The sequence below is a fragment of the Suricata suricatta genome, chromosome 6 (genome assembly GCF_006229205.1).
Source record: "Suricata suricatta isolate VVHF042 chromosome 6, meerkat_22Aug2017_6uvM2_HiC, whole genome shotgun sequence".
NCBI classification, from domain to species: domain Eukaryota; kingdom Metazoa; phylum Chordata; class Mammalia; order Carnivora; family Herpestidae; genus Suricata; species Suricata suricatta.
In genome coordinates, this window is record NC_043705.1 from 121,706,344 (window position 1) to 121,721,534 (window position 15,191).

The window sequence follows — 15,191 nt, forward strand, 5'->3', positions numbered from 1 at the left end:
TGTGGCGGCTGCCCCGGTCACAGGTCACAGGTCACAGGCCCTGCCTGGGAAAGGATATCGGTTCTGCAGGAGCCAGGCCACGCCCACGGTGTAGTAGAGCATGACCAGCGCACCCAGGATGTCCTTCCTCTCCTTGCTTGAGGTCGTGTTTCCCTTCCAAATCAGCAGCGTGGTCTTGGCAGATTCAGCATGTTTCTTGGCTTGAGCTGGGAGGCCTGGGGAAGTTTGAGGGTGGATGGCGAGAAGGAAAACATTAAGAAGTCATGTTTGAGTCCAAGATATTTCTGGGAGGAAAGAGATGGGTAGTGTGGCCATCACGAGCTCTAGAGTATTAGTTTCCAAAGCTGGCTGCGCATCAGAATGATCTGGAATGCTTGTAGAGGATACAGATTCGTGGGCCCCACCCCAGACCTACTGAGTTGGAATCTCTAGAAGAATGGAGTCCCGCAATCTCTATTTTTAATTAATTCCACAAGTCCTTATAATGCAGCCACCACAGCCTTAATCTGTGGGCCTCAGTCTGGAAATCAATAGTAGAGCAGGAATAGACGCTTAGTATCCTGTCCCCAACCCTGCCACTAATGCCATGTGGCCTTTTCAACCCACAAAGCTTCTCCATCTTCCAAATGTAAAATGACAATAATTATAGAAGCTGACTTTACCAAACACCTGGAGACAGTCCAGGAACAAACTAGGTTATGCCACAGAGTGCTACACTTTGAGCTTTCTGGAAAAGGCATTCTAAAAATACAAGGGCTTATGAATACAATTACTTCCATCTGGGGAATTTATTTTTTCAATCCAAGATGAGGCAGGATATGCTAATTGTCTCTCTCTCTCTCTCTCTCTCTCTCTCTCTCTCTCTCACACACACACACACACACACACACACACACACACACACACACTAATTGCTAAAGGCAATGAGGCCCCTCACTAAGAAGACAAAGGGAATGCCAAACTCCAGGCAGCCAGAACTTGTGGTTGTTTGGCCTGTTTTCTAAGTACAGGCTGGAGTCTCTGGGCACCCACTAGAACTGCTCTTTGTCCAGTCAGTTAACAGAGTTATTCGACTTGGCAATATTGAATTTCTAGGCCTCGTTCCTCATCCTCCAATCTAGCACATGTCTAGTGGTCCCTGAAGGGAAAAGAGAAGCCCTGGAGAAAAGAGAAAGGCCAGCAGAGAAAATATTATCCTAGAACGTTATCTCCTCTGCTCTACTGAAGACAGCCGGCTGGTGTTCACGTTCAGCTCTCCTCTCAGCAGGTTAGTAAATATATTCACCCCTTCCAGGTAGGCCCACTGCACCCCTAAGTCTCACTTCATACCCCCAGGCCCCAGGCCACTCCGCCTCTGGCCCTTAGAGCCTGTTTTCACAGTACAGGTATGGTCAATGGCCATAAAGATGATCTGAAAGGTCTTGAGGCCTGAAGCCCTCATACATTCCATGTGTAGGACCTCCGTAATGAGTTGCTACAAAGTAGGGGGAATGAATCCCCCCTGGGAGAGCCTTAAAAGGGACCTGGAAGCCAAGAAGTCTTTGTAGAACACTGAGAGAACTCTCAGAGAGACTTAAGTTGAGAGGTCTCAACTTAAGAGATAAATGGAGGGGTGCCTGGTGACTCAGTCCGTTGGGCGTCCGACTTTGGTTCAGGTCATGATCTTGCAGTTCAAGGGTTCCCAGCCCTGCGATGGGCTCTGTACTGACAGCTAAGAGCCTGAAGCCCGCTTCAGATTCTGTGTCCCCCCCTCTCTCTCTCTGCCAGTCCCGTTTGCACTCTGTCTCTCTCTGTCTCAAAAATAACATTAAAAAAAGAGAGAGAGATAAATGGAGTCTGTGGCAAAAGAGAGGGCTGTGTCCCAGGTTACCAGGTAACAGCACCCCTCAAATTACACTGTGCTTCATCAACACCCTATGAAATGCAGATTCCTGGGCCTTGCTTCCAGTAAAGATTGACTGAGGTGAGAACGAATCTTTATACGAGAGGTGGGACTCATCTAATTGTTGAAGAGTAGGTAGTTTGACTGATAGAAGAGAATGAGAAGAGGTTTCCACTTGGAGTAAACACCCGCAAGTGTGTGCGCGCATGCGTGCATGCGTGTGTGTGTGTGTGTGTGTGCGCACCCTGTGCACACACATGTTGGGGCAGGGGGACTGGGGGCATGTAGGAACATCACAGAAGGCGGTAAGGTGCATACTCCTAGATGACTGGACAGCTTACCTTCTGGCTATCATTGCTAGATTGACCTTTCTAAAAGCACACTTTGCTTGATTCATCTCCCTGCTGGAACATCTCCAGGAGTCCTGCTTGCCCACCAAATAAATCACAAATTCCTTAGCCTGCGTATAAAACCCACCACGGTCTGCAACATACCCTCTTTTCAGGGTTCATCCCAAGAGCCTGCTCTCTGCTTTCAAAGATGTGCATTGTGCTCCCCCTCCAGGCTCCGTTCTCCACCAGAATGCCAGCCCTACCTTCTGCCCAAGCCCTGCTCATTCCTCAAGGGTCTTTTTGAATGACACTTGCCCCCTGAGTCTACCACTTACCAGCTGAGTTTACCAGCCGGAAACGATTCCACCCAACTTCCCCAGAGCCCTGTATTTAAATCCATTCTGTGGTGGTTGGCTCAGGGTGCCTTCTAGCCTAACTATGTCTGTGGGTGGCTCACCTTCCACACGAGGTTGTAAGTTCTTTGAGACAAAGACTGCACCTTCTCTACCTTGTATTTCCCAGCATGCTCTTCCCACGTAAATACTCACTGGAAGACAGCTTATTGAGAGAAATCAGCCCTTGGGGTTTACCCCCATCTCCCAGCACTGGAAAAGGCTCACAGGGAAATGAGGCAAGAAGTCTGAAGGCTGTAAAATACACGCCCACTCAGTGAGGCATGAACATGCACAGACACACACATCCCACCCTACACAGAAGGCTGGCTCATAAATTCTGCCCGTTGTAGAGCAGTTGAGGATTAATGACAAAAAAACTAAGTGGAGCGCAGCAAGCATTCATCCCTCTTGAAGATTTGTGAGTTTTTCAAAGCTCTGGTTGTTTTATTCTGTGGACAATAGACTTTAAAAGAGTTAAAGAGACTGGGTAAGTATTATAACGGAAATAGGAGTTTTTTTCTCAAGAAAAGGTCATGATCATAATCTATTCTGGAAAAATTCTAGGTTTCAGAAACTCTGGGTTCAAGGCTGGGTACTAATGAACTACGTAGGCACTTGGTCTAATCAAGAAGTTATTTTTCCCATCAAGGAAAAATAAACAAAACCCTCCTTTATAGGCAAGCTTTCCCCCCTCCAACATACTACTCTAAATGTGGTTCTCCATTCATGTGACAGGAAGAACTGTAAATCAAGGAAAAAGGATGGTGTGTTCTCACCATCTTTTGTGATAGGACCTGTTCACCAATCTTGATTCAGCCTGGAATCGAATTGGAAAAGTAAAACTCAGCATCTGTTTGTGACTTGTTCATGGAATGGGTTGTTCAGAAGATGAGGACCAACTCCCTTCCACCGACCTACCACGCTAACCTCTCCCAACACAGCCTCTGGCCCGGCCCTCGTTCAGACAAATGTCCCCCTCAAACACTCATGGTGCTTCCTCTCCAGTCCAAGCTGTCATCACTTCAAGTCTTGATTTCAGCGTCTCTTAGACAGCCTCACCGAGTCTGGGCTTTCCCAGAGCCTGAGCATGTACCTGTCACCGCCAAATCAAATGCCAAGATCTACCAACTGCCAGCCAGATCCACGAGCCTCTCTTCAGCCTGCGTGTCAGCCGACCTCCCTCTGCCACCTGCCACTGCTGAAATCACCCTGCACTTCTTTCTTTTTGAAACCCTTTTTCCGACACTGCCCCTCCCGACCTACTTCCTCTGCTGACTCTGCTTCCGCTGGCCTTCCTGATACTCTCATTCTCCTTTCCTCTCCCCTCTGCCCTCTTTCCCTCTCTTTCTACATACTTTTTCTTAGCAAGAGCATCCACTCTTACGGCCTCACCTTGCTCCTGGGTGCTAACCCCTCCCAAACCGACATCTCTCTCGAGCTCCAGCTGCACTCCCCATGCCTACTGAGCACCCACCACCATGCTCCCCAGGTACCTGGTTCTCCATTTCGGCTAACCATCCAGGTCATGCCCTGTTCAACCTCAGCAATTCTCTCAGCTTCTCGCCCCATGTAGAATTGCCCACTAAATGTCACCACTTCTAGGAGTCATTTCTTCTGCATTCCAAGGCCATGGCTAGCTCATCAGGATGGCTGAGGGGTCTAAGGCGCCAGACTCAAGAACCTGCTTCCTAACTGCCATGGCCAATGCCTTCCTCGACCCCTCTGGGCAGGATAAAAGTCTAACTGATCTGCACCTCTACTTTTCTATCAATCCAACCCATCCTCCAGAGTTTCTCACTTCATAACAGAAGCTGGATTACGTTACCACCTCACTCAGAAATGTTTAATAACTCCCTGAAGTCCTTGATACGTGGGGCCAACTTAACTTTCCAGTCCCGTTACCAGGCATGACCTGTCTGTCCGAAGGTGTCTTCTGTTCTATCCTAACCTCCTGGGTCCGGAGGGAAACTACAGTGCTCTGTGCAAGCAGTTTCACAGAATAAAACATGCTTTCACCTCCATCTCTTCAGGTCAACACATATAGAGGGCCAACCGGGTTCTCTAGCACTCCTCTCGAAATCTACTTGGCAAACTTGTCTCCTCTTCAAGGACAGGACAGATGTCACCTTCCTTCTGCAGCCTTCCCTGACCTCCCTCTCCAGTGGCAGAACCACTCATCTGCCTCATTTGTTTCTCCAGAACTTTGTTCCTGCTTCTATTATAATGTCTCCCTGCCTATGATAAGAGCTGTGTGTGTTTAGAATGCCAGGATTCGTTTACATACCCCCAGCGCCTAGCACAGGGTTGGCAGACTCAGAACAGGATTCTCTAAGTGTTAAAGGGGCACAAAGCTCAATTTGACTGTTCTTGTGAAGGCAGCAAGTTTATGAGGATGAAAGAGAGAAATTCCAAATGAGGAACAGTGTAGCTCTATTAGAAGAAAATTTCCTTTTTCTGAAGTCCTTCCTGGTGTCCCTTAAATCTCACAGACAAGTGGCTGCCATTCTGCCAGTAAGTGAAGACCCGCTCCTGTCCTTAGCCATGTCAGCCCTCTCTTAGAACACAACAGATGTGTCCTTAAGGCCTGAAAGAGCCTCCCTGTGACCTCACTGTGACCACTCCCTCACTGTCCCCAGTGTCAACCACTCATGGGCTTGCCACATCAGTAGCCAATGAACCTAAAGTCTCATTTAAACATGAGTTCAAGGGGTGCCTTGAACTGACTGGGTGGCTCAGTCAGTTAAGCGGCTGACTTCAGCTCAGGTCATGATCTCACAGTTCCTGAGTTCAAGCCCCTCATCCGGCTCTGTGCTGACAGCTCAGAGCCTGGAGCCTGCTTCAGATCTGTGTTTCTGTCTCTCTCTGCTCCTCCCTTGCTTGCACTCTATCTCTCTCAAAAATAAACATTAAAAAATTTTTTTAAATAAATAAACTAAAAAAGGCCCAAGGAACCTAAGAAGGAACACATGTTCGAAGTTTAATTTATGATAGGGTTCATAAATTGAATTCCATTTTAATTTTCCCCAAATCTCTGATTTTTGATATCCAGGTGCCCTCTGGCCTCGGTATATTGGTTCCCTTCCCCTGTAGCCCTCAAATCTCTCAAGCCCTTAAGTTACTCACTTGATATGTAAGCTACGCCCCACCTGATGGCTCAGGTCCAAGCGGTGCTTGGAAAAGCCCTGGGCCAGAGGCTCGGGTCTACCCAGTGCTAACACCTGCTGATCCATACAGTGTACCAGGCGCTGCACATGAGACCCAGTCCTGCCCTCACGGAGCTTCTGTTTCCGGGACAGAGGCACTTAAACAAAGCCAGGTGAGTGTGTACAGAGACCCGTGGTAGGGGTGTATGTCTGGCCCAGGGGCACAGAGCCCTGAGCTGACCCTGTTCTCCGGCTCTTGCCTCAGTCAGTCTGAACAAAGATTTCCTGAGCCTCTACTGCAAAGTCCCTGCCCTTGTGGGTCTTACACTTGGGTTTCAGTTGTAGCAAATGCATTCCTCTCTTGGTCTTCTGTGCAGAGTACCTTCCAGAAGCATCATTTCTCTAGGATGAGGACTGTCTTTTCTCAGCAGACCTTCCAGGAACTTGGGTTCTGTCCGCAGAATTCAGGTCCTGTTACTGGGTCTGCCACCTGGATGCTGAGTGTACAGAGCTGCCTGTTCTTCCTGAGGACCTGTGGCTAGAACCTGTGTTACTGCCCTTTGCTGCCTGTGCCTCAGTGCCCTCATCTGTAAACTATGGAGGATGACAGTATCTCCTTCCAAGGGATATCAGAAGGAGTAAATGACACTAGCTTGGCACATGCTAAGTACTCAATAAATTAACTATCATTATTATTATCATTGTTTCTAAGATCCCCGACACACTGCCTGCCCCCTCCATGGACTTCCCCACCTCCTGAGGAGGTGTGAGCTTGGGGGGCAGGAAGGCCCCGCCCCGGGGCATCCCCACCCACACTGTGGCGGTGGGTCGGCGTAGTTGGGCTCTCATGAGCTGGTCCACCCAGGCCCAGCTGGGGAACCGAGTACCTCTCAGTGTCAGGTAGCCATAAGCCAGGCTGGCCAAGGCCTCTGCACATTTCCAGTGTTCTTCCCCAAAAATAATCCGAGAAAGGATGACACAGCGAATCAGCTCCTTATTTGCTTGGATGTTCTGCAGAGAACAAGCGAATCAGTATGTTTTTTGGAAAGGAGGGACAGCGACAGCCCACCCTCTTCTGGTGGGAATGCAGGACTGAGTTCACCTGGCAGATTTGTCTCTTCTCCCTTCCCGTCTCACACCCAAGCCGTCAGGGCCTGTTGGCTGTCCCTTATTCCCAAGTCCTTAAACCTAGCTCTTCTCATTTCTGCCATGAGTACCTGGCTCAGGCCACCCTCGTCTTTCACCTGGCTGACCACAACAGCCGCCCGTTTCTAACTGCTTCTACTCCTGCCCCTTCCCCGGTCTGCTTTCCACATCGTAGCCAGAGTGACGTCCTTTAACCTTTCATTGTGAAGAACGTTGGCAAAATACAAAAATAGCACAGAGAATGGCTCATTTAGCTTCATAAGGTATCAACCATGGTCAGTCTTATCTCATACCCATCCTTCTTACCCACATACGCTATTATTTTGAAGACAATCAGTATTAAATCATTTCATATCTCCGAAGTATTTCAAGGATATGGACTTAGACACATAACCAGAAAATCACTCTCACCAAAATATTAACACCACGTAATGTTAAATATCTAGTCTCATAAATCTAACATGTCTGTCTGCACATTGAGATCAGTGTTTTAAATCTCATTTCCTCTATAAGTTCCGTTTCCATCTCTAGTTCTTTTTATTGTGAATTATCTGTTGAAGATATTGGGCCATTTGGACTACTGTGTGTCCCAAACATGTACATTTGTTTTCCAAACATGTAAATTTTTTGACTGCATTCTTATGGTGTCATTCAACATGTCCCTCCATTTTTCTGTCTTGCCTTTTATACTGGTAGCTGGACTTAGAAGTTGGCTTTGCTTTAGCTTTATTTTTTTTTAAGCAAAACTACTTCATAGGTTCTTGATTGTTTATTCCACCAGAAGACCCCTAATGTTTGGTTGGCTTTTTTTCTGATTATTGGCACAACTACATGGATTCATTCATAAAAGGTTATAAAATGCCAATGTTCACGTCTATCAGTGTTTCTTCGTATCTTAGGTGAAATAATTCTATAGAGAACTCTCCTCTCATCTCCTATTGGTTACCCAACATTACAGTTTATCATAGAAAGACAAGATACATGACTTATTCTTGCCCTTTATTTGTTGGCTTTCAAGGTAATGAGTTCAGTCACTAGCATCTTCCATTGGTGACCAAATAGCTTGTTCACTGTTATTATTATTATTAAAAGCATGGATCTTAAAATCTATCTGATGCTCCTGAACATGACAAACTAATTTCTAACTTTCTTTTGCAACTACTGTCCCACTTGGGACATTCAAATACATCATTCACTCTCTCATTTCAATTTCATTTTGTTCACTTCCGAGAGGCCTCTCTTGGCATCTTCTCTATAAAAGGGGCTCTCAGGGCTCCTGGGTGGCTCAGTCAGTTAAGTGTCCGACTTCAGCTCAGGTCATGATCTCACAGTTTGTGGGTTCAAACCCTGCATCAGGTTCTGTGCTGACTGCTCAGAGCCTGGAGCCTATTTCAGATTCTGTGTTTCCCTCTCTCTCCACCACTTCTCCACTCACACTCTGTCTCTCTGTCTCAAAATTAAATAAACATTAAACAAATAAATAATAATAAAGAAATTAAATTAAATAAATAAAAAGATTAAGTAAATACATGAATGAATGAATGAATGAATGAATGAATGAATAAACAAATAGAAATTAAATAAATGGAAGGTTCTGGCCTGGGTCTGTGAAATACTAATGGGTACCGGCCAAGAGGACCATCCCCAGCAAGTCCTCTGGGCAGTTTTCAGAGGTGAGGTAAGTTTACAGACAGATCCAGCCAGGGGTGTCCGCCTCCATCTGCCCGGGAGGGGGTTCTCGGCCTTTCCTAAAACCATCTACGGAGCTGTCTCCACATACAAACTTAAGCTCATTTTTTCCTACACCTGATTTTAAGTTCATTTTTTCCCTGGGCCAGGAAGTCAGTGCATGGATTCCTCTGCTGATAATCGTGCTCTGGGAGCAGGCGGGTGCCTGCATTCAAAAACGAAGGTCACTGTCATCCTGTCTCAGGTTCCTAGATTTTGAACTCTCTCAATTAATGCTCTGAGGTCCTAGTTACAAGTCTTTGCCTTGCTCTTAGAAATGCATACCCGGACTTCGACCTCTGCTACCTCCTGTTTCTGGTGCTTTCGTTTGCTTATGAGTCCACTGCAACCACTGGCATCCTTTTTGTGTCCTTGCTGCTTCTGAGCCTGGACCTCAGCCCGGCCACCCTTGTTCTCAGCCTCCTGCCTCCCTAGTCTGGCCTCTCCATCACCCAAGAGCTATTCATTCTGAAACCTTTCAGGAGAAATTTTTGGAAAGTTTTTTATTGAAAGGTTACCAAACATCTACACAAAGAATAGAACATTAATTTTTAGTCTAAAGCCAGGAGCACAAATACTCTATGTGACCCATGTGTGTGTGGAGCCTGAGGGCAGGCTGACTACCCAACCCTGCTCTGCTTTGGTTTTTTCCACTTATGAAGAAATACAACAACTTCCTCTACTTCGAGGGCTTCAATCTCCAGTTAAGGCGGAGATTCTTTAATCATGGACATATTTTTAAAGGGAAACTAGGGGCGCCTGGGTGGCTCAGTTGGTTAAGCGTCCAACTTCAGCTCAGGTCATGATCTCATAGTTCATGAGTTCGAGCCTTGCATCGGCCTCTGTGTTGACAGCTCAGAGCCTGGAGCCTGCTTCAGATTCTGTGTCTCCCTCTCTCTCTGCCCTTCCACACATGCTCTGTTTCTCTCTCTCTTTCAAAAATAAACATTAAAAAAAATTTTTTTAAAAAGAAGGAAAACTAAAACCTAGTGAGCTTTTTGTTTTACCATTTTTTTCTTAATCAGCTGAGCTATTTTCTTCTGGGATTGGGCCAGTTTGTCTTTAGGAAGAGACATGCAGCCGACGGCCACCTCCTCCTTGGCTTCAGTGTCGTCTTCACTCTCTCCAGACCCACTAGAGGAACACAGTTCATCTCTGTGCTGGTATGCTGGGATCTTGGCTTGCTGTGACCTGTAGATACCAGAGAGGAGCATGGATTCAGATCCGACCTCTGCCTATCTCAAACGGGGTACAACTGAAGGACAGAGCCCTCCAAGCTGGGGCTAGGGATATGCTAACATACACTTGAAGGAATAAAGCCTGGTGATGAGCTCATGTCACTCTTGAAGCTCAGAATCAGGGCAGCAATGCGGTGATTCAAATAAAACAGATTTGGCAAACCACCCACCTACACCAGAGTCCCAGCTCTGCTACTTACTAACCATATGACCCTAAGCAAGTTATCACCTAAGTTGCTTCTTTGTAAAATAAAGTGAATCCAATGAAGTTATTGGAATAAATCAGATAATTCTCGTGACTCACTTAGCGTAGAACCTACTATTTAATAAGTCCTATTTTAGCATTAGCTACTCTCATTTTATTAGCTCCATGATTTGGTTTCTTTATCTATAAAATGAAGGTGGTGAATTGGAAGATTTCAAAAATCTTTTACATTCTAAAATTGTGATCCAAACCAGAAAAGAAAACAGATATAATGAAATAATGGGAAGGGAATTAATAGTTTAAGGCTAGACTTCGTGTGTCTGCTACCATATTTCTTAAAAGTAGTGGCCAACTAACTAAAGCAGACGTGGCCCCACCAAGGGGAGGGGAGGGAGCCCCACATAGGCAAGAGCAGATGCAGAAGCAAAACGGACCTCTGAGTTGTGTTACAGATAAGTGTTTTGAAAAAGAGCTGAGTGGGCTGAAAAATCTCCCCCTCACTTTTCTCCCTCTCTCCTACCCTCCTCCTCCTTCTCCTTTCTCACTTGCTTACTGTAGATATCTGACTTCAAAGCTGAACATAATTATGAGTGGGTGATTGGAAATGGTAAAGATAAAAGTCAAGAGTTAATCTTACACACACACAAAGACATAACCATGTCCTAAAATTGCCAGAAAAATCAAAGAGCAACAACCGAATGTTTAATTATAAACAAGGTCCCCCCAAAAGAATCACTTTTGTATTCACAATAGCTTTTAAAGTTCAACCCCTATATAGTTTTAAAAATAAATTATCTTCCTTTTCCATTTATTAGATAAGTAAGGAATGTTCGCTGTAAAAAAAAGAAAGGAAAATACAGAAAGAAAAACAAATGCCAAGTGTAATCTTTCATACTAATTTTGAAAAATGAGATGTTATATCCATCCAGACTTCCTGTTCTAAATATCCTAACAAGAGGAATATGAGTAAACCAGGTCAAGTGGATAGGAGAGCAACATTTTTTCAGGCCCAGAAACAGAAGTGTGCTTTCAAAAGGCAGGCACACTCAATGGAAAAGCCAGAGAACATGGTTGATGTAATGTAATCAGAAGGCAGGTGGTAGACAAGCAAAAGCTAAAGAGGTTCACAACTAAAATGGCCTTATGAGAAATATTGAAACAACTTGTTTCAGGTTAAATGAAAGAGCCCTAATAAATAACAAGAAAACATATGAAAGTATATAGAAATCTTACTGTTAAAGGTAGTGGAAAGTTGGTGGATGAATTACCTATAAAGCCAATATGAAGATTAAAAGACACAAATAGTAAATGTAATTATAAATACAACAATTACTTAAGAGATACATGAGATGAAGTGTGTAAAATGTATATCAAAAATATTAGACATGGTGGGGGGGTGTAAAAAGGTAGAGTTTTAGAATGTGTCAAAATTTAAATTGTTTGCAACATAAAACAGATTGTTATAAATATAAGTTACTATATTGAGGTCCCTGGTTGGCTCAGTTGGTCAAGCACGAGACATTCATTGACTCAGGTCATGATCTCCTGGTTTCTGAGTTCGAGTCCCAAGTTGGGCTCTGTGCTGACAGCTCAGAGCCTGCAGCCTGCTTCAGGTTCTGTGTCTCCCTCTCTTTCTCTGCCCCTCCCCCACTTGCACTCTGTCTCTCTCTGTGTCTCTTTTCCTCTCTCAAAAATAAACAAACATTTAAATTTACAAAAAAAAAAAAAAAAAAAGAAGGCAGGTGGTAAATTTCCCTCCTCTGTGCCTGGTGAATTCCATACTCCTCCTTCAAGACCCAACTCAGGCGTCCCCTGTGCTGGAGTCTAGCACTAGAGGAGCAGGCAGAGGGGCTCGTGAAAATTTCCTCCAACCTTCTACTACACTGCAAGTCACAGTATAGTCTCATTTTCAAAATCTGTTTTGTTTCTGAGTCTTCTTTGCTTTCTAGCAAATAAAGTCCACCAGAGCCGGGGCTAGTTCTCATTTGTTCCTGAAACCCTGATACCTAACTTACAGTAACAACAAATAATGGCTTGTTAAAGGATAAATGAATGAAAAAAGAAAGCGTAATCTTTGGGATACTTGAAAAATACTGAAGATAGAGGGAAGATAGAGGCAAGAGATCATAAGTCAAGAAAACTAACAGAAAATTTGGTCCCTCAGTAGATGATTTTGCTTAGGCTGCATACTTCACAGATCTGGAGCAGAAGTTCAATATATCGGGGTCATCAAAGAGATTGTCAATTATGTATCTTAAAAATTATAAGCCCTAAATATTTTATTTTATTTATTTTTATTAAAAATTTTTAAATGTTTATTTTGGAGAGACAGAGAGACAGAGCACTAGTGAGGGAGGGGTAGAGAGAGAGAGACATAGAATCTGAAGCAGCCTCCAGGCTTTGAGCTGTCAGTACAGAGCCCGACGCAGGGCTTGAATTCACTAGCTATGAGACCAGGACCTGAGTGAGCCTAAGTCAGACTCTTAACCGACTGAGCCACCCAGGAGCCCTAAGCCCTAAATATTTTAAGTTCAGCCTTCAATGAAATTAAGCTGAGACCAAAGGCAGTAAACTTGAACAGCAGGGACGTCAAAGGAAGGAGAAACACTGAGGTCTTGACAAATGACTTGAGAATGCAAAACCTTAAACTGGCTTTGGACTGAACACCTTGGCCTGAAAGGTAAGATGACTGGACAATACTGACCAGTCAGATACCTTGAAAGATAAAATAAAAGTCAGTAAGCATGAATAGGCAGGGTGGATGAAAGGTCTGCCTTGCCAGGTTTGTAACTTAGTCTATATGTTGCCATCATAAATATGAATTCAGACTAGTAATAATATGAATTATCTCATTACTTTCAAGATACTCTACTATGAACTCTACATCTTACCTTCCATTTCTATATTACATTTTAAAAGTTATATAACCCTTAACCTCAAGGTATCTCATGAGGTGGGACAGAATTACTAATATATTAGCCACTAGTCACGTGTGGCTATTAAGCACATGAGGTGTGGCCAGTCGGAACTGAGATGTGCTGTGAGTGTAAAATACACACTCAATTTCGAAGGCTTAGTATGAAGAAGAAATATTTCATTAATTATTTTATAAAAGATTAAGATACATATTGTATGAAACTTCAATTTACCTATTTTTTTATTTTTTAATACAGCCACTGGAAAATTACAAATGATCTATGTGGCTGGCATTTGTGTCTTGCATTACGTTTCTATTTGATAGCATTGGCATAGAACAACGGTTGTCAACCAAGGGTGATATTTCCCCCAGGGGAAATTTAGCAACGTGTGGAGGTATTTCGGCTTGTCGCTACTGGGAAAGAGCTACTGGCATCTAGTGGGTACACACCAGGAATGCTACTAAATATCCCACAGTGTACAGGTCAGGCCCCCACAATAAAGAGTTATTCAACCCAAAACGCCAACACTGTCACGGTTGGGAAATCTTGGTATACAGGAAAGGTTCAAGAATTGACTCTGGAGTCAGACCGCTTAATTTAAGTCACAAGCTCTGTGTTGGGCAAATTACCTAATGTTTTCTTTGACTCATACTCCTTAGCTATAAAATTAGAATAGTATAATAGTACCACCCTTATAGGGCTGTTGGGGGAATTAGACGACTCAATATACGTAAGCACTTAGAACAGTCCCTGGCACATAGTATTTGCTCAATAAGTATTAGCTACCATGATGTGAAAGTTTTAATTTACTTATTGCCTATTTCACAATACAGTTTTAATTTGCTCATTAACTCTGTTATATTGAATTCTCTATGACTTTGTCAACATTATAATTATAATTAACCTATCTATAAAACAAAATTTCCCTTACGTTAGGAAATTATTTTCCCTCTCACAGAGGGCACACAAATACAAATGGATCTCAGAGCAGAATCGTAATTAAAATGCGTCACAGAAGTTCAACCTTCTCTTCGATATAATGGGCACTCAAGCTCCTCACCCCAGGTGTGCCTTAAGTGGGCGGTCCCTGTTCCAGGCCAGGGATTGAGGGTGATGTCAGGGTTCTGTGCTACCTACAGGTGGAAGCAGGAGTCCCAGTCGGTGTCATTGCTGACGGTTGGGATGCGGATGGGGCTGGCCTGCATCTTCTTCCTGCCAAGAATCACAGGTGAGGTCAGCTTTGGGCAAAAAGGCTGCTTTATTTTTCCTCTGTTGGATGCTATCAACATCAAACTGCAACTGCCCAAATATATAACCCATCTGAAATCCAAAAACAGACTATACACACTCATGGAGACAGATGCCTGGAAAGCAGAAATTAAAGACATTTGCCAAATTAAACTTCTGAATTAAATTTCTTTCCTCTAATTCCTACTCCAGAGCACCTCCAAAATCCTTGATTTTTTTCTTACCCTATTAAAGCCAGTACATTTACACCTCCTGCTCAAGTCCAATACCGTTTCTGTAAGTATGCAAGTTTTTGCAAGATGGATGCAAGCAAAGGAACAGCTCTTAGCATTAAATGAGGTATAGCTAGTTTATCGGTTAATTCTTCTTGTCCCTAGGGCCAACCCTCTATTTAATAGGAAGTCCTAGGTAAGGAACACACGCGCGTCTATTTTGGTATTGTCATTAGCTGATGGCAGAAATGGTTGATAACTCGTGGCAAAAATCTGATTTATAATTATTTGTGAAATTCCGTTCTCCTGGCTCTCCCTATCGCTTAAATCAAATCCAAACCGAATGTACGATTTTGTACGGAACATTAACACCCGACAAGTCACTTCTCACCCTGCAGAAGGTCACTCATTCCCACCTGAGCCCTGAGCAGCTCTCTCTGACTCGGGCTCCAGAACGTCCACAATCCAAAAACCAGAAGGAAACTTCATTAATTTCTAATTTCGACTTTCAAAGCGATGGCCAGGGCGAGTAGTTTTGAGTTCTCAAACTCCTAGATTCTGTTCTATGAGGTACTATGCGGCCCTGAATAAATTATAACACCAAACTGTGGCCCTTCTCTCAAATGCAAAACCCTTTCTTCTTTGCCCGCAATTTCGGAAGCCCTGAGGCCACATCTCGAGCCCCAGGCGAGCATCCCAAGGCTTTTTTGTCGCTGGCGGTGCCCCCGCTGCAGAAGTTCCAAG

General features: G+C 44.2%; 1 protein-coding gene across 7 annotated transcripts in view; it reads right to left on the minus strand.

Moving 5' to 3' along the window:
• The window catches only part of TTC23L (tetratricopeptide repeat domain 23 like), a 54,054-nt gene that overhangs the window by 38,588 nt on the left and 275 nt on the right, over positions 1-15,191 (minus strand). For 2 of the 7 annotated variants that reach the window (XM_029941029.1, XM_029941028.1), the window contains exons 1-5: positions 14,864-15,107; positions 14,121-14,199; positions 9,634-9,817; positions 6,640-6,763; positions 59-215 (exon numbers count right to left, since the gene is read on the minus strand). In XM_029941029.1, coding sequence (XP_029796889.1) covers positions 59-215; positions 6,640-6,763; positions 9,634-9,817; positions 14,121-14,199; positions 14,864-14,936 — 617 coding nt within the window. In that variant the 5' untranslated portion in view covers positions 14,937-15,107. Of the gene's footprint in view, positions 1-58; positions 216-6,639; positions 6,764-9,633; positions 9,818-14,047; positions 14,200-14,863; positions 15,108-15,191 lie in introns of those variants that run through there. The other 5 variants (XM_029941035.1, XM_029941031.1, XM_029941030.1 and 2 more) reach the window with 5 other exon arrangements.